This window comes from Anopheles funestus, chromosome 3RL, assembly GCF_943734845.2.
Source record: "Anopheles funestus chromosome 3RL, idAnoFuneDA-416_04, whole genome shotgun sequence".
NCBI classification, from domain to species: domain Eukaryota; kingdom Metazoa; phylum Arthropoda; class Insecta; order Diptera; family Culicidae; genus Anopheles; species Anopheles funestus.
Window position 1 is genome coordinate 35,172,872 of NC_064599.1, and position 19,459 is coordinate 35,192,330.

At 40.8% G+C, this 19,459-nt stretch overlaps 1 protein-coding gene across 15 annotated transcripts in view; it reads left to right on the plus strand.

The window, feature by feature from the left end:
• Positions 1-19,459, plus strand: part of LOC125771674 (collagen alpha-1(XVIII) chain) — a 215,646-nt gene that overhangs the window by 166,978 nt on the left and 29,209 nt on the right. For 13 of the 15 annotated variants that reach the window (XM_049442549.1, XM_049442554.1, XM_049442552.1 and 10 more), the window contains 4 exons: positions 7,754-8,003; positions 8,274-8,351; positions 10,295-10,434; positions 12,792-12,884. In XM_049442549.1, coding sequence (XP_049298506.1) covers positions 7,754-8,003; positions 8,274-8,351; positions 10,295-10,434; positions 12,792-12,884 — 561 coding nt within the window. The remainder of the gene's footprint in view (positions 1-7,753; positions 8,004-8,273; positions 8,352-10,294; positions 10,435-12,791; positions 12,885-19,459) is intronic. The other 2 variants (XM_049442551.1, XM_049442558.1) reach the window with 2 other exon arrangements.

A 19,459-nucleotide genomic window follows, 5' to 3' on the forward strand; every position in this document is an offset into this window, starting at 1 on the left:
TAGCGTAGGGACGGCCAGGCCGTATATCTTAGAGACTATCCTTATTATCTAACATTGTATCGCTACTTATAGTTATATGAATAAGGGACATTTCCTTCCCTTATTCTACGGTTGCACCATATCCCGGGTGAACTCGGTAATAAGTAAATGTTGCGGCGTACATATGCAGTGTTGTGCTGCGAGAAACGGATTTTTATGTTGGAGATCATCAGGAATCACGAGGACGAAGTTCGTTTTGACCATTTGGTTCCCTTTGATTCGTTTTGCTTCGTTATTTTGCTTCGTGCCCATAGCTCTGTTGATGGATTCCATGTAACCCGGCGCAGTTCTGGTATCTTCTCCATTCTGTCCAACCTTCTGGATCCAGGGTTGGTTGACCAGTTTGTTTATTGCTAATCTGTCAAAATGTCTTAGAGCTATCAGCGACAAACAACAATAGCACAAACTACTGGGGTACAGACATGGAAACATATAGTAATACAGCACACAGAAACAGTTATGAAGACGATAGTGCGTACTATCTACAGGATGGGAAAGCAGGAAGGAATCACAGGGTAATTCCGATCTCTTTGGCGAAGCCGAAAAGAATCCGTGCGTACACGTAGTCCTTCTGACCCAGAATGTCGCGCATCGGCACAGCAGGGGTTCTTCCTGATGCCCGAACGGCTGTTAGAAGTCCGGGTCTTGCGGCATCAAATTCCCCACATGACCAGAGGATGTGGTCGATGTCGTGGAATCCAACGCCGCAGCTACAAACCTTGGAGTGGGATATGCCTATACGTTGAAGGTGCGCATTCATTGCATAATGGTTCGACATAAGTCTAGACATCATACGAATGAATGCACGACCTACCTAAAACCAGGGACGCAGGGATACCTGTGGTGAGATTGAATACAGGAACCTCCCGAGGTCATCGTCATCCCACATGCTCTGCCAACGTGCCATGCAAAGTTGATGTGGGGTGCGAAGAAACTCGTGAGGTGGAATCGATCTCTCAAGAAAGCTGCCCTCAGAGGCACCTCGTTTGGCCAATAGATCTGCCTTTTCATTTCCGGGGATACCGCAATGAGCAGGCAGCCAAATAAGCGATATACGAAACGCTTTGTTAAACAGAGAGCTTAGTATCTCCAAGATTTTTCGGATGAAATAATCAGAGCTCTTTATAGCCTCAACGGATTTCAATGCTTCGACAGCACTGAGACTGTCGGTGAATATGAAATATTCATCTGGAGAACTCGCGCTTATTAATATAAGTGCATAAAAAATAGCAGCCAGCTCAGCTACATAGATTGAGCATGGCTGTCTAAGCTTGTGGAAAGCTTCGGTGCATGTGTTGAATACACCAAAACCCGTGCCCACTTCCGAAAAGGATCCGTCAGTAAAGTATTGATTATTTTTTGGTTGGCCATACTTGTCCACAAAAATGCTGGGAATTGTCCTCCAGCGAAGATCATCTGGTATGTTCTTCGTTTCCTCCCTCATCGAGGTGTCGATTACTAAAAGGGAATTGTAGGACTCCGGTAAACTGGCGCAGTTAATTGCTCTTGTGGCGCTAGGGTTTGCCTGTAAAGAAACAAAATCATGATACACTTTCATGATTTTGCTTTTAGACCCTGCCTCTTGTAGCGATTTGAAATTATCAATCACTAGGGGATTAGATACTGTGGAACGTAATAAAAGGCGAAGCGACAGTTGCAAAAATCTTAGTTTCAGCGGCATCACTCCAGACATCACTTCTAAGGACATTGTATGAGTGGACTTCATACTGCCCAGCGCAATTCTAAGACAACGATATTGAATACGTTCCAGTTTTAGTATATGCGTCTTGGCTGCCCAATGGAAGCAGATGCATCCGTATTCCAAGACGGATAGGATCGTTGTCTTATACAGCCGCAGGAGATCTAGTGGGTGTGCACCCCACCAGAAACCTGTGACTGTTCGGAGGAAGTTGATTCTTTTGGCACACTTTATTGCCAGTTGTTCTACATGTGACCTCCACACATTTTTGCTGTCAAACCAAACGCCTAGGTATCTGAAAGTTTGGGCAATTGATATTTTCTTTCCATATAAAAATATGTCAAAGTTAGGTTTGTAAAGGTTGGCAAGCCTATTTTTTGGAGTATCGTAATGATACGAAAAAACAAGCATTTCAGTTTTCTCTGGAGAAAACTCGATACCTAGGTTGTTTGCCCACACTTGTAAATTATCAAGCGTGATTTGCAAAGGACTTTGGAGACCTACGATGTCGTTGCTAGCGACTGAGACAACACCGTCGTCTGCCAATTGCCTTAAGGTGCAATTTGGCGCCAGGCAAGAATCTATGTCGTTGACATAAAAATTGTACAAAATGGGGCTCAAACAGGACCCTTGTGGAAGTCCAAAGAAACTGATCCGTCTTGTTTGAACCAGACCATTATTGAAATTCATTGCCTTTTCGGAAAGGAGGTTGCAAAGGTAAGTGTTCAACTTTGGACTTAACCCCGCGTTTTGAAGTTTTTGACCCAGTATATTTATAGACACTGAGTCAAATGCCCCTTTGATATCCAGAAATACAGAGGCCAACATCTCTTTTCGAGTATGTGCCAACTCTATTTCTGTAACAAGGAGCGCTAAACAATCGTTTGTACCCATACCTTTGCGAAAACCAAACTGGGTACGGGACAAAAGGCCATTGGTTTCCAGCCAGTTGTCCAGACGAAAAAGAATCATCCTCTCGAGTAGTTTGCGCAAGCACGAAAGCAAAGATATAGGTCTATATGACCCGTGCTCTGATGCCGGTTTGCCAGGCTTCAAAATAGCGACAACTTTCACCTCTCTCCATTCTTGCGGTACGACATTGAGTTCCAACATCTTGTTGAACATGCTCAATAATCGTTTCTTCGCCACGTCTGGGATGTTTTGAAGCAATTTGCTCGTAACATTATCCAGACCTGGAGAAGAATTTTTACAAGAAAGAAGAGCTAGGGAGAGCTCGACCATAGTGAAAGGTGAGTCCATGCTAGGATCACTGCTAGGCGCATGTTGTTCAAATTTTTGCGCAGGAACGAAATCTGGACAGACTCTTTCAGCAAATTTAAAGAGCCAGTCTCCCGAAAATTTTTCGCTCTCATTGGTGGTAGTTCTGTTTCGCATCCTTTTACCCATGTTCCACAGCGAACGAAGCGAAGTGGAAGGCGAGAGGCTTTCGACATATTTCCGCCAAAAGCCTCTTTTTTTTGCTTTAAGCAGATTTCTGCATGTTCGTTCCAATGCTTTATACCGTTCGTATAGAACACTGGAACCATGGCGTCTATATTGGCCGAAAGCCTTCCTCTTCGCTACGAATGCCGCTTGGCAGTCTCTGTCCCACCAAGGAGTAGGAGGTTTGCTAAAGGACCTTACTTGGTGGAGTCCCCTTGTTTGGGCAGCAAGGGCACACTCGTTTATACACTCAACGAGGTTTTTATATTCCACTAATGGATCAAAACTGGGAGTTACAGATGGCAGTGAAGCTGACATTAGTTCGCTGTATCTCGTCCAGTTGATGTTCCTTGTCTGGTCGTATTTGACAGGAGCACCATCAACCAGACAATTCCTCCCGGTGATGACCATTTCAATCGGCAAGTGATCGCTGCCATTGGGGTCCTGGATAACCTTCCACGTAGTATCCAGAGCAAGCGACACTGAACAAAGAGACAGGTCTATTGCACTTTCACGCGCCATAGGCCCTGAAACCCTAGTAGCTTCACCGGAGTTTAATATTGTCAAGCTATGTTTGTCGCAAAAGTCCCTAATGACTGGAGCACGTATGTCGTCTTTGGTGCATCCCCAGTCGTGCCCGTGAGAGTTAAAATCTCCTAGGACAAAAAAGGGCGTTTTTACAGCCGTTGCTATATTTTCAAGATCCCTTGTGATCTTCTCTATTTCAATCCCGGCTTCCGGGGGGATATACACAGATGCAAAAGATAAATCAAGATCGCCTAGCTTTGCCTGTATTGCGACACATTCAATGACCTGTAGTGGGGGGAGGGGTATCCGAAAGAAAGATAAGTTTCTCCGGACACCAATCAACACACCACCACCACGACTATCCCTACCTGTAGAAATTCGATCTTGACGGATGATGTTATATCCGTGGAAGGTGACATTTTTATCTGGGGTAAGCCAGGTTTCGGAGACGGCAAACACATCTGTTTTGTGTTTGCCGACTATGGTTTTAAAAAGGTCGATTTTTCCTAAAAAACTTCTACAATTCCATTGGAGTATGTTAGCCATTGGAAAATTATTTATCCAATTGTACTAACGTACTCAGAGCGGGCCATTGCCCAAGCCACTGCTGTAGGGCACCTTGTATTAAAGGTCGCGCCATTTTTATGATGCTTTTCAGCGGCTCTGGGAAACCCAATGCTGAAATCAATGAATCGATTAGACTCGACAAGGAGATCGATTCTTGTAGGGCCTGACGACGAGCCCTCAGCTTTTGCTGTAGCTTGGGTCGGGAATTGGATGCTGGGATGGGGATTGGACGGGAAGGAAGTGTCTCGTCTTGACGGGGATTACAATGGGCTGATCGACGAGGGGCACTGGCAAGACGAGGGGTTGCCGTGGAGGGAGAATTTTTCTTCTGTTTTTTAGAAGAAGCATTTTTCTCCGTGGGAGGTGTAGCCTTCTTAGGGGCCTTCCTGCGACGACGAGTCACCTTCCTCTTCACTCTCACTACCACCTCCGAAACTGTTGGGCGCACTGGTTCCGAACTGGGGAGAATTACCTCCTCATTCAGAAGGCCATATGCGTTTTCGCTTGAAAGGCCACCCATCAGAACTGAAGCATAAGAGCCACGTGCCAGCTGATATTGGGCTTTTTTAAGCTCAGCTTGTGTCCTCTTGTACACCGGGCATGACTTGAGATCATGCCAGTGCTGGTTGCACTGAGCGCATTTGAATGGCGCTGCGGTGCATTCCGAAGACAAGTGCTGCCCATGGCACTTGACACATCTTACTCTATTGCTGCAGAAATCTTTCGAGTGTCCGATCTGGCTACATTTCTCGCAGGTGGGAACCCTGGAGATAAAGGGTCTTGCAATCGGGACGCGTAGTCCTTCATACACGATATAACCCGGTAGTATGGTTCCCTCGAAAGTAACACGTTTGGAGCGGGTCTCCTTATACACCTTCTTTCCATTTACGATGGAAGAAGTGTATATAGGTTTGACCTCCGTGACTTTCACCGCTGGTGTTGCACAGGAACTGAACCCACCCATTCCGTATTTTAGGAGTTCCTCGGAGGGGATGTCAAGATCCTCTACCACACCCGCTACTTCAACCACACTACCAGGAATATACACCCGGTAGTTCTCCGTGTAGACAGGATCGGCCGCAATGGCGTTCGCCTGAACTCGGTCGTTTACGACGACCCGGATTCTATTTGTGCGGACGCGAAGTACGTCCGTCACTGCCGAATACTTCTTATGTAAGGACTTTGTTATTCCTAACAAGTCCAGTTCTTTTTTACCGGGCATCATGAACACCCGATATTCACCCCGATGCGAGATCGGGTAACTGCGGCTCCTCTGCCCACCATCCGGGGACGTCAGGACACCAGACACAACAGATTTGGGTGAAACCATTGGATCCTGCTGGACCTCCGACTTTCTTTTTTTGCTACCAACCGGGGTGAACCCGTCATTGGAGGAAGTCCCTTCGACTTCCATCCCGGCCACACTGGCCAAAGAGATCGGAAGAGAGGATTTTTATAATTTTTATTTTATTTACTAAAATAAAAATTTTTTTGGAGAGTAAAGACAAAAAACTGACAAACTTTTCGACTTACCTACGAGTAAGCGAGACAGAGCAGAACGCACAACAGAGGAGTGGGGTAATAGTAAGCACAGCACGATGCTACACAGGTAGCTGGTACGCTACGCTCGTACGCACTATTACACTTTACACACTATTATTCGGCGCACAACACTACTACTGCTTGTCATCGATAGCACCTTGACACGGACAGGCAATGACCCTTCGGCCTTCGGTATCTGTTAGCTTTCTGTTACGGAGCGTGCAAAACATGCGTCCGATTCTAACGACGGTTGGAGACAGAATGGGACTTTTTATTATATTTATACAGAAAAAAAAAAACAATCTAAGCAAGGTTGGTAACAATCTTTAAATTTTTGAACAGTCCTGATCATGCCATATAAAACATATGTTAAATGCATGAAGAATAAAAAAATCTAAAAAATTTAGAAATTTAACTTAAAATCTTGTGAGAAAATAAAATCTAAAATGTATTAGATGCTGCTTTGTACAATACTTGTTGTAAGTTTAAAAAGAGTTTTAAAATTAATTTGAATTTAATTATTGTTGTCCAGTCCATGATTTTTAATACGATTCATTTGAACTTTGTCTGAGATGAAAGAAGTCTACTTAAAGAAAGTGATTCTTTCTTTTACTTCAAAATACCTTAGCCGGTACTAAGTCAAAGTGGTAAAAAATGCACATAAGCAAAATCACAAACTACCAAAACTGATCAAATAGAAAGTTCTTGATTTTATCCTCCATTTTAAACAATCGATGTATTCTCGATGTATTCTCAAAAAACAGATTCCAATACTTTATTCAATCAGGGTACTGCACTTTGCACGTTCAGATGCTCAAGTACACCCAAAGTACTAACACCCATCACAAGTGTACTGTCGACTGGAAAGTGTGTTACCGATTTTATTGCTCATTCTACTATTTCTACCCTGAAACTTTGCAAAACCTGCAAAAGCTCCAAACCAAACAGGCGCCAGCATGACCCGGGAAAACTGTTTAACAACACAAACCCAACCCTCACACAATGCACTGGATCTTGGGAAGGTACTAACTGTTTCGCGTAACTCCTGCAAAAACCTCCAAGAAGAAGTTAATGTACTGCCATAAATAATGCATCACATAAAATTGGGAATGCTCATTTACGGGGGTGTTTGGAAAACTGTTTGTGTCACCAGCGTTCCCGTGCTAACAGGCTTCACGGGTACGCAGCTTGGCGCATACTGACAGTTGTCGTCTTCCGCGTTCGTATCAAGACACATTCACGGTTGGACTTGAACTTGCTTAGTTTTGCCGGGATGATGCAAAGGCACTCGAGTGTAGCTCTCAGTTTACTGCACCAGTGACACACCGGTTGGTTCTTATGCAGAATTAACGAAGCAAATCTCTGTCCCAACCACTGTCGCCGTAGTCACACACTTGTCAACCCAATTTCCCGAGGGTCACACGCTCAAGCAGCCACTTGCTTTCGTGCGGACGGCTTACAACCTTTTCCGCCGACATGTGTGCTTCCAGGTCACTCGCTAAAGGGTAGAGCGCACCCATCCACTGCAAACCGTGCAAAACCGTGGCTCGGATAAGGCACTTCATTTGTAGTTGACACAGTCCCCCTTCACGAATTGTACCACGAACTAGACATCTCACCACGGCAAGGCTGTCACCGACCAAGCCTTGGTAGGGAGAGAGAAAGAGAGAGAGACAGGAGTTGCTAGTACTGGAGCACACCCAACACAAGTGGAATGAATAAACAATGTCAAACTTTTCCGCGGGTGTGTGCCCTTGTGTGAAAAGTGTGTTTTCTGACCCGAGAACTCGCGAAGAACGGGAGTTGAATCCGATGGAGGCGCTGAGCTGCAACTAATGTGTGACACCATGTGTGTGTGTGTGTGTGTACGAACGAGTTTTAAAGGATTAAAAACTTTCTAATTCCCGCTTCATCTTCTTGTGTTCTTTCAACCAGCCAAAGGGTGATAAAGGCGACCGTGGCATGAATGGGCGGGATGGACTGCCAGGACCGCCGGGACTTCCAGCTGCATCCGGTGACGGAGGCGTCCAATATATCCCGATGCCGGGACCACCGGGACCACCGGGACAACCGGGACCACCCGGTCCACCCGGGCTGTCCATCATTGGTGAGAAGGGTGAACCGGGCATGGATTCGCGCAGTCCCTTCTACAGTGATTCCCAGCATGGATACTACGGGCGACCGGGTAAGTTTGCATCTGAGGTACCATCTGCGCTGCTTATACAAACTTTGCTCTAGGTTACTGTTTTTTTTTGTTTTTTTTTCACTCATTGCCAACCGTCCTTTCATGTCAAACTTCAACACCCGGGAAACTAATCGCATCTCAACATGGACACACCATAATTAACCATCATGTCATACACACACACACGCGCGCACGTTCACGCATACGCTCTGACTCCACTCTGAACCACTAAATCTTGTTCACTACTACTTCTTCCTGCTTGCCCACAAGGAGGTCGGTCCAGTTTGGACGAGCTGAAGGCACTACGAGAGCTCAAACATCACAAGGACTACGAAGACAGCACGCTCGGTAACAAAAAAATAAGAAACATTGATTTTTTTCCTCGTTCCCTTTCACACTCTATGGTTTTGGTTCATTCTATTCCCATCCGAGTATCTTTTGGGTTAGCTTTACTATTCACACTTTGCTTCTGTCATCTCAGCCAAACCAAACAGCACCCCACACGTTTGTGTTCTCGTTTCTTTGATGATGAATGGACGTCTTTACTTTTGGCTCATGTTTGCTTTTCATCTTCATCCCATCACCTTGCATTCTGTTTCCACCGTGTTCATTATTGTCACGCGTTTGTTGCGTGACAAATGTGTCGGGTGGGGAAAAAGGAAAATGTATTTTATTGTCGATACGTGTTACTAATGAGAAACGATTGATACGGTTCACGTTGACGGTTGAGTTACCAATTTTCTTACGGGGAAAAATATGATCCCTTATTGTGCTTGACTGCACAGATCAAACATTGTGAAGTGAACATTAAATGTAACTAATTGTGACGAAACCTTCTGTTTTGATCTTTTATTTATTTCTTGGGAGATCAAATAAAAGGGAACATAATCACTCTTACATCGATTTCAACTTAGACTGCCTTTTCATTTATTCCGGGTCGTAACATATAACAATGGTTTATAATTTCTTACTGTGATGTTTGAAGATGTATCGTATTTACATCATTTATTTATTTATCATTTATGAATCGGAAAATGTTTGAAATATTGACAAAGAATTAAATATTGAAGCAAAGCTGACCCATTAGAATAGATAGCTGTTGAAAAGGCAATAAAAGTATGTCAAACGAGTTATTTCTTATAAAACATTTGAGTTCTACAACCTATAATGTTTTCCTTTCATAACTTGTAAAGTACCTTTGGAGCAACGATCTCAAATTAACAAGCATTTAGTAATTTTACCACGATTCTTTAGACAGTTTCATTAAAGAACATTATTGTACAAAATTAAAATGTCATGTCATTATAATCTATAAACGAATAGTTAGACGAGATTTAATAAAATTATTTTCGTTTCTCTTTTTATGTATTTTATAATATCAAAAAACCAATATTGTGGTCAACGATGTCTATTAGAAACTTACAACAAACTAAAATATAAAAAAATACTTTATGAATTCAATAATGTGTTTAGATAAATACAACTACAGCAAAATTTTGTAAATATTTTTGCCGAAAAATGTAATAAAAATTACTCCGATAAAATCGTTCAATACAACAGCGGATCAAAAGAAAGTCTCATAATTTTCCTTGTATGCAATCAATTCTTTTTATATTCGTTTACATATATTAGTCACACTAGTAGATACACCTCGTAAATATTGACCGTTACGTGAGCTTTTCCTGAAAGCACTTACCACAACACTTGAACGTAGTAATAACCCATAACTTAATCTTTCCATTAGTGCAATAACTTTGCTTATCATAGTTAGATTACGCTGCCATAAACACGTACCTTTTATAACTGTCTTGCTTTTCAACATGCGCGAAAGCATGGATTAAGCTAATGGGGTTTCATGCAGCCACACAGTCTACCATTACTTGTGCGCAATAATAATCCTTTTCCATCCTTTCTACCATGCGACTCACATTTTACTGTGTCACATTGCCCTTCACATCACATTCAAATTGCATCACGCAACGTTACGAATTCAGGTTTTATGTTGCACATTTGTCCCACCATCTAATGCTTCTCAACACTCCCTTCAACGCAAAAGCTCCCGTTAATCCACCAATTCCATTTTCTAAGCGAAAAGAAGTTCGGATCGTACATTTGTCGTGCTTTTGCTTTCCCTATCACCCGCAAGGGTATAGAGTTGCGTAGCACTTGCTGGAAGAATTATCCTTTCCACTTACCGTAATCAATCTCTAATGTGCCGCGGCGTTCTTTCGCCGTTTTTCTTTTTTTTTCGTTTCGCTCTCGTTTTCTATTTGTCAACATCAACCTCACAGGACCGCCCGGACCACCAGGACCCCCAGGACCGGCCGGACGGCCACTGCACGATAGTGACGAGATACCGAACAGTTACGGGGCCAACGTTCGCATCGTGCCCGGAGCCGTCACTTTCCAGAATGCAGAAACGATGTCGAAGGTAAGGTCGGGCGAAACACAGCTGCCACACGGTACCTGCAATTCCACTGGGAATGGGCATATTGCAAAGATCTCGATGGAATCGTTCGTTGGCATAAATCCGTCTACCAGTCGCAGTGGGTATCAATTATTTATGCCATGCAGACGACGAACCCTACGTTACGGTTCGTATCGTCAATTGCATATCACCCGTAGCAAATCACTTGGAAGATGGAATGTGCAACGAACAACGTTTCTTTTCTCTCTTCTGAAGAATTCTACACATTTTTGCATGTATTTTGAAAGCGAAAAAAAATCAATTTCAAAGAAAAAAAACGAATCAACCATGCATCTTCGTCCAAATCTGTGTCGTACGCAAATAGAGTTGATGAGCTGCCATCACATCATCATCATCATCATCATCGTCAACATTGTCATTTCGCTCAATTCACACAGTATACTGAAGGGTTACATATACATCTACGCGTAGCTTAGGTAAAGCTAGAGGGCAATCTCGTCTGCCATCACAAAACGACGTGACCGACGTTTGTCGCGCGCGCTCCCCCATTTATCGCTTTATGCTGAAGGACGCTAATCTCGCTCGAAGAGTGCTCTGCTGTTTGCACTTGTCCAACAAACTTCAGAAACCGGTGCAGCAATCTTGCCAGTTGCCAACATGGCAAAGGGACTTCAAGTGCCACGCTTCATAATGGTTTCACATCAAACTGGAAACACACCGGTTAAGGGTACCGAACGTGTTTCGCTTCGGCGTTCTTTGTATTGCTGGGTCAAACGAGTCTAAGCGAGTTAAGCTCGATTAGCTAATTTTGGAATAGCACACCGTAATGGAAATGGATGAGTTAGCGACTTAGCGAAAGGCGACTGGAGTAAATTGAACCAAGTAGTAATAAATTTTGCTGAACGTGTGCACGGAAAAATGAAGAAAAAACATATATTTATTCGATGTAGAGCAAGTATTCTGCTCATTTAAGATGATAAATTTGCTTCATTTATTTTCTAAATACTTAAAGAAAATAAAAAACATACTGTAAAGCGTCTCGAGCAAAACTTGATTATAATAAGGAAATTAAACAGCAAGTGTGAAGCGAATTGCCTACTGTCAAGCTAAATTAGTATTATTAACACTAACACCGTAGTACATGTGTCAGTTGGGTCACATGAAAGTAGCTATCAACTCATGATTTAAAGTAACTTTCTTAATGTACAGAGTGTAAATTCATAATTAAAAATTACGTTTCATTTTACGCTTCGTCACAAAAATTCCTTTTTGTAATATTTAAGTTTACCTGTGAAAAGAAAATAACATCCCATAATCCTTTGAATCTGTCAGCAAAAGAGAATGGAAATTTATTCACTTTGGTAAACCCATAACCTGTACGGAACCTTACGAAAGGTCAGTTCGTACAAAAGTCTAGACCAAATTTGTTACTCTAAACCACGCACTGCATTACATGCATCACAAAACCTTGTCCTTCTTCGTTCATCTGGGTTAGTGTTTTCCTTTTCCCACTTCATATTAAACCTTCACTTCATGCACGAAGAGACATAAAAATGTTGGAAATTTTTTATCGTTCCTACTACCCAACACTTTTACTGCGATAGCTAGAAGCTAAAAAAAAACGTACTTCCAACATTTCCGAACACTTCCCCACAAATGGTAGCAGAACAACGACCCCGAACGCATTGTTCGTTGGTGCTGTACACACGCAAAATACTGACACAGTTCGGTCGTTCCGAATTTCGTGGGAAAATGAGCAGCTGACCTTTGCACACAGTGGGCGCTTGTGTCGGTTCGGTATTCGGTTGCAAACAGGGAGCGCCGTAGAGCAAAAGGACCCCCGAAATAAATAAGACCTTATCATGAATAATAAACGCTAAGACACACGCCGTCCCCCACCATGGTCTGAAGGGTGCCATTCGTGTGTGCTGCATCGAGTGCCGGATGGGCCATGATGAACCATTCCCTTGTACCATTCTTCCTGTTCAGGCTCCATGTACCTTACACGAGCTCCAATTCTGGACATGGTTGAGTGCACGAATAGGGAAAAAGGAAGCGTACAAGATGATACACGAAATCTCTCCTGCATCATACTTAATTCTAGGTTATCCACGTTATTGCTATGCCCGGCTGGTAGACAGGACACCGATGAAGTGGCCCAGAAAATGAAAGCTCCTAACCAAAAAAAAAAAAAACAAGAAAACCCTGAAACGAAACTTTTGCAAGAGATCTAGCGACTGTTCATTTTTTCTTTCTTTTCGAAATGTTTTTTTTTTACTCTCTTTTACCAACTCTCGGTTCCTGCTGTAACAGATCGCAACACCCTCATACTCATTTGCCTTCCAATTTATTTCACACAGATGTCTTCCACGACTCCCGTCGGTACGCTCGCTTACATAATTGACGAGGAAGCACTTCTGGTACGAGTGAACAAGGGCTGGCAGTACATTGCAGTAAGTATACGATTTCCCTTTTTGTTATGTTGCCCTTACGCTCTTTCCGTTCCTGCATACTTCTTTCCATTGCGCCATACTGGCCCATCACATGTACCTTCTTCCATCACTCACACCAAAGAGTGTGTAATTCCGTCGGACAACAATCCTCTTCCCAGTCGATTCCCACCATACCGAAATCAATTGTCCTGTCGCGTCTGTCACTGCATTGACCGACCAGCTCGTAATGCCATGTCTTACGAGCCTTACCCTAATGACCCTCTCCGTTGTGTAGAGTGTCCATGCTCGGCGCATAAAAAAATCCTTCTTTTTTTTCCTTTGCCAACAATACCGTGCGTTCAAACACGTTCTTCTCCACGTGGACTGTGAACACAACGTGAGGGTTATATGTGGTACAAATTACACTGATTATACGCCATTCGTACCGGTGCGGACCGAGAGGTAGCGTTGGAGCGATTCCAAATAGTTTCACATGTCTGATGGGAATCGTTTTGGGGAACGGTTTACATAAATTGGTCATCATAAGCTGCTAATGATACAAATACAGATGCAGTTAGCAAATTTCACATCTCAGGTTGAAGTATCCTCAAATCTTCGAAGCAATTTTGCTGATCATGCTTTCACGATTTGACGTAAGAAAATTTTGGTCTGGTGAACGTCCTGTAGACTTTTAATCTAATGAAAATCCATTCAGCAATTATTTATTCTCTCTCTCTTCTTGGCTTTAACGACCTTAAAGGTCACGCCGGCCATTTCTGGCTTACTAGACTTATTTTTACCACGTAGCCTGATAGTCAGTCCTTGCTACGGGGGACGGTCCGGATGGGATTATTTATTATTATTTATTATTAATAATAATAATAATAATAATAAATAATAATCAGTATTCGACGGATGCAGATGCCGGATGCATTAGGCAAAAAAATTGACATGTTTGTCTTAGAAAATCAAAAATAATGAAAGAACTTGCTCAGTGAAATACGATTTGAACAATTGCACATCTTTTGACATTTATTCACACAATTTCTCTCCAACGATAAACCAACGAAAATCCAACAGAAAAAAAATTGGCGAATGTTTTAGACTAAAATTTTCTTATTTATACAAATTGAAAGCTCAAGCAGAAACCTTTTTTTTCGATGTGATTTTTCACCTTCCATAATATAGAAATTCTCAACTACTCAATCACCTTCGCTGGTTACAACCCACTCTCAGCAGGTTTTCCACTATGAGATTCATACATTCTCTTGCTTACGTTTGTCTTTCTATTGGGTTATTCCTACATAGTACATAATCCTCACTATTTTCCATTTTAAAGTTTACTCTATAAGCCACACCCTAGCATGGAAACTGCATTCTTTTTAAATATTTTTTTTAAATCCATTTGCGACACTCTCTTTCCAACCCCACCCTTCACTCCCTCTCCACCATAAACGTTTTTCTATTCAGGCAATATCTATTCCTAGCCAATACTCAATTTAATATTTTAATCCCATTACCTATTGAGTGTAAGCTATTAATGCCATTGTCTCTCTTCAAAGTCCGCTTGATACAGCGCAAATTAGTGGAGAAAGTCTCTAAAGAATTAATTTTTCTATAACAATTAAAACATCTCTTTATACTGTTCGGATAACGTACTATTCACACATAATTCACTCCTCCATACACCTAAAGTTATGCAATTCACTAGACTTTGTACTTTGTAAACACATTGATTGTCGTATTCCATTCATCGTTTGTGGCTACAAAAAAACCCATTTCGGCAAACAAAAAACTATGTCCTATTCGATAAAACATTGTATTGTATGTGATCTGAATACAATATAATACAAAAAAGTACTATTTTGTTGCACTCCTATTCAGCATATTGAGGTTATGTTTTTTTTTATCCTCCCTATCAACATGGACAGTGGCAGGCCTCAAATTATACCACATCAATACTTGTCTCCATTAATGAGCTGTACAGGCCAATCTGACACCGGATCATGTTGAGAGTTTAATTGATAAAGCGTCCATCCCAATATGGATGATCATTTTTTCTCTCTCATTTCCTGTCTATACTTAAACCACATTATCCTGCCAACCCATCAGTGCTTTTTTTACACCACATTTGCAACATTGTAGCCCGTTAGCGAACAATCGATCTAAACAGTTAATTTAAGTTTAATTTTGTATCAAAATAATCGAAAGCGAAACACACCATTAGCGCTTAATGATTCTCGGCCAAATATTCACCGTTGTCTGAAGCACCCTTACCACTTCATCGTTGCATTTCCGGTGACGGTACAGTGTGCATAATTTGCACATGCCGGAATGTGAAGCATAATTAAATTTGCTTTTATTTGCATCACCTGACAGCGATGCCAGGAAGCGGCAGGGACAGTTTGTCCATTTTTTTGTTTCCTACTTTCGCTTCCTTATGGGCTTATTTGCCCTCCAATAATAACTGCATCCCACAAATACCGTCAACGCTTTGCATCGCACTTGGTGGTCGCTAGCGCCAGCTTTGTAGCTATTGCAATGCAAAATCACCACACAAGCTGCAATATAGGCGGTTCAGCTCTTAAAACCGCCAAGTGAATAATTTTCGCACAAACCAGTACCAAAGTGGATTGGAAATAAATGAAAATGAATCTGAAAAAGTACCGAAATAGCACACACCGCGCACAACACCACCTGAAAGTGGTTGTCAGTATGGCACTTCCGCGAGACGGGGATCATCGCTTTGACATGAATAAAGTACGTAATTCAATTGCAAAACATTTTATTGCTAGTTGTACACTGTATTGGGAACGAATGGTGGAAAATCGAATCAAAATACATCTACCGTTGTGGTTTCGATGTGCAAAGAGCAGATGATCCACTCGCTGCAAAACAAAACTAATAATAACTCTGCATCCAGCCGATGGAACGTCGAGTTTGCTATATTTGACGTACGAATGCAATTTCGGATGGATGTATTCTTTTCTATTCTATTCGGTTCATTTTTATTTACTTTTCAGTTAACTACATTTTTACTTCATTGCTTGATTTTTCTGTTGAGTATTTCATATGGAAGGTTGCTGCTCTAATTTTAAATCATTTCAATCAATTTCAATATTTAGTCTTAAAATAGATTCATTGGCAGCATTTACAACGATATCCTCCAAAATATTGAGGTTTTCATAGAGAGTAAATTTTTATTTGGTTTTGTCAGTCGATAAATTGCCAAGCATCATATGTAAGAGCAGCAGCGCATTGTTTAAAAGAATTTAACACTTTTCTTAATGATTAAATGTGTTTAAAACTTTTGAAGGTTTTTTTTTAATTTAAATAGGCTCTTTATTTAATTTAATTTTCAACTTAAACGCTGTGCAATTTTGTATGCAATTACAGCGTTATTTAGAACTTCCAGCATTAGAAGAAGTTCTTCCAAATCTACCAGCACGTCTGACGAAACGGGTTACATAAAATTACTTATTTACCTAGTTTTGATCAGCAAATTCAGCTAAATATGAGTAGAAAATTTATTTCAAGCATAGACTAGCTGAATAAAATATTTACCGTTCATTATTTGTATTATGAAGTTAGGTGTTGCTCGTTCGAGTGCTATTTATCGACTGACTCTTTATTCTTAGTCTAATACATACATACATATACTTACATCTAACGCTTACACTATACGCTTATACGCTAACCTACACTTACGACACTACATTCTCCCCCTTAAACGAAGTTTACTTTCTATCTAGGATACTTTAATCTTGGTTGTCCTTCCAGTCTTTTCGATCGTCTTAACGGTGGAGGACTTGATTCACTCCTTTTCCTTTTATGTGAAATATTTACATTTGTTGGTACTACAATTACATTCTTACTCATCCTACTATCCTTTTTCCTTATTTGGTTTTTATGCACCATGCGTATTACTCCATTCAGACTTATTAAGTATCTTAGACCACTTATTTTCTTTTTGACTATTGCTGGAATCCATCTCATATGTTCCTTAAAGTGATTTTTGTAATACACTTCTTCCTCTTCTTCATACTGATCATGATTTGTTATCATTGGAACTTGCCTTCTTGATTCTACCTTAGTTAAGATTTGTCTTTCGTGTCCTTTTATAGGATTTACTTTTGTTATTAATGTGTGTGGTACGTAGCAAAATACTCTCTCCGACGGCGTGACTTTAGTTACAGTACATGGACTATTTCTATAACTGATTAGAAAGTGATTCAGCTTCCTTTGTAGACTTAATGGTTTTAATCTTGTATCCAACAAATACTTTTTTAGACTATCTTTTACTGTCCTAACCGCTCTCTCGGCCAACCCGTTTGACTGTGGGTGGTACGGCGGGGACTTACTCACTTTTATACCTTTTGCTCTTAAGAACGACAAAAACTTTTCTGAACTAAATGGAGGACCATTATCTGACACGATTTCCTCTGGTAACCCAAAATATGCAAAAAATATTTCTAGCATCTCTATAACATTTTCTGCCTTAGTACTTTTCATAATTTTTACTTCCATGAACTTGGAAAAACTATCGACTATTATAAATAACGTACTATTTTCAAAAAAGAAAAAATCTATATGCACTCTTTGAAACGGACGCGTACATTGCAACCATTTGGTTGCGACTATTTCTTTTGGTACGATTTGTCTACACTGACAGACTTGACATGCTTTTATATACTGCTCAAAATCTCTATCCATATTTTTCCACCACACGAGTTTCCTAGCTGACATTTTCATTCTTACCAAACCATCATGGTTTTCATGGAATAGACTGACTATTTTATCTTTCAGCTTATCTGGTATTACTACTCGATCGTTAAAAAATAATACTCCATCTTCTATTGCTAAACTGTTACTAACTTTAGCATAATCTTTCAACTCCCATTTCACATTGTTCGACCATCCATACTTAACATTTTTGTAGACTTTTTGCAAAATACTATCTGACTTTTGGAATTGTTTGACCAACTCAATATCGATAATTGAGGAAGACGAAATCGCATTTAATTGTGTGAACTCCTCATCTATCTCTAAAATTTCTGCCAAAGGTAATCTACTTAACCCATCCACGTGACCCATACATTTTCCTGGCCTATGCTCTATCACATATTCATAATTGGCTAATAACAATGCCCATCGGCTCAGCCTAGCTACTGCTATAGACGAAGTTGTTCTTGACGGTTTGAATATTTCTTTGACGCCTGAGTTATCTGTTACCAGTTTGAATTTGATTCCGTAAATGTATTTATGAAACTTTTGGACACCGAAAACAACGGCTAATGCTTCCTTATGAACCTGTGCGTAATTTCTCTGTGCTTGAGAAAGAGTTGTTGAAGCAAAATATATAGGTTTTTCTACCCCTCCAATTTCATGAGACAAAACTGCACCTAAACCGTAAGGACTTGCATCTACTGCTAAAATAACAGGTTTTTTAGGATCAAATGGTACTAAAACGTTGTTATCTACTAACATTGATTTCGCTTTTTCGAATGATTCCTGACATTCCTTTGACCATACATATTTTTTGTCTTTGCGTAGAAGTTCATACATCGGACTCAATATTGTTGCTAGATTTGGCAAAAACCTGCTGTAATAATTTATCATGCCTAGATACGCTTGTAATTGCATCACATCTGATGGTACCGGTGCTTCAATAATCGCTTTTACTTTTGACTCATTTGGTGTTATTCCGTTCTTTGATATTTTGTAGCCTAGGTACTCTATTTCTGTTTTAAAAAATTCCGACTTCTTTTCGTTTATCTTTACTTTATGCAATTCCAGCCTTTTTAAAACTTCGCATACATTCTCCATGCATTGTTTTTCATTTTCTCCGCCAACGAGTATGTCGTCCATATACGCAATGCCTTTAGTCTTTAACAATATTTGATCTACTATTGTTTGAAATATTGCAGGCGCAGACTGTACTCCAAATGGCATTCTAGTGTACTTGTATAGCCCTTTATGCGTATTTATAGTACAAATATTTTGCGAATTTTCTGATAACTTTACTTGCAAGTACGCTCCTGTTAGGTCTATTTTGCAAAAAACTGTCCAATTTGCAATTTTCGCCAAAATATCATCAATCCTCGGTAATGGGTAATGTTCTACCGTAAGATATTTATTTATCGTAGCTTTTCCATCCAAACAGATACGTACTGAGCCATCACTTTTTCCTACAACCACTATAGGGCTCGCCCACGCTGATGTACGTATTGGTACTAGTATACCGTCATTCACTAATTTATCTAGGTTGGCTTCAACTTTTTCTATTAATGCGAACGGCACTGAATACGCTTTATGGAAAATTGGGGTAAAATTAGGTTTTAACACTAAACTGGCTTCAAACCCTTCTATCGTTTCCTTGTTATTTCCGTTTGTTAGATTCGGAAACATTTTTTTCATGTCTCCAAGCCATTTGTCCGCTTCGATTTGATTTAATTTAAAACCTTTTCGCCAATCCGGAAATAATATATCCAACGCATCACGACCTAGTAAAGGATTACCGTTATTTTCTGTTTTAATTACGTTGACTTCTAGACGGACCGTTTTACTTTTTATCGCTACGTTTACGCATATTTTTC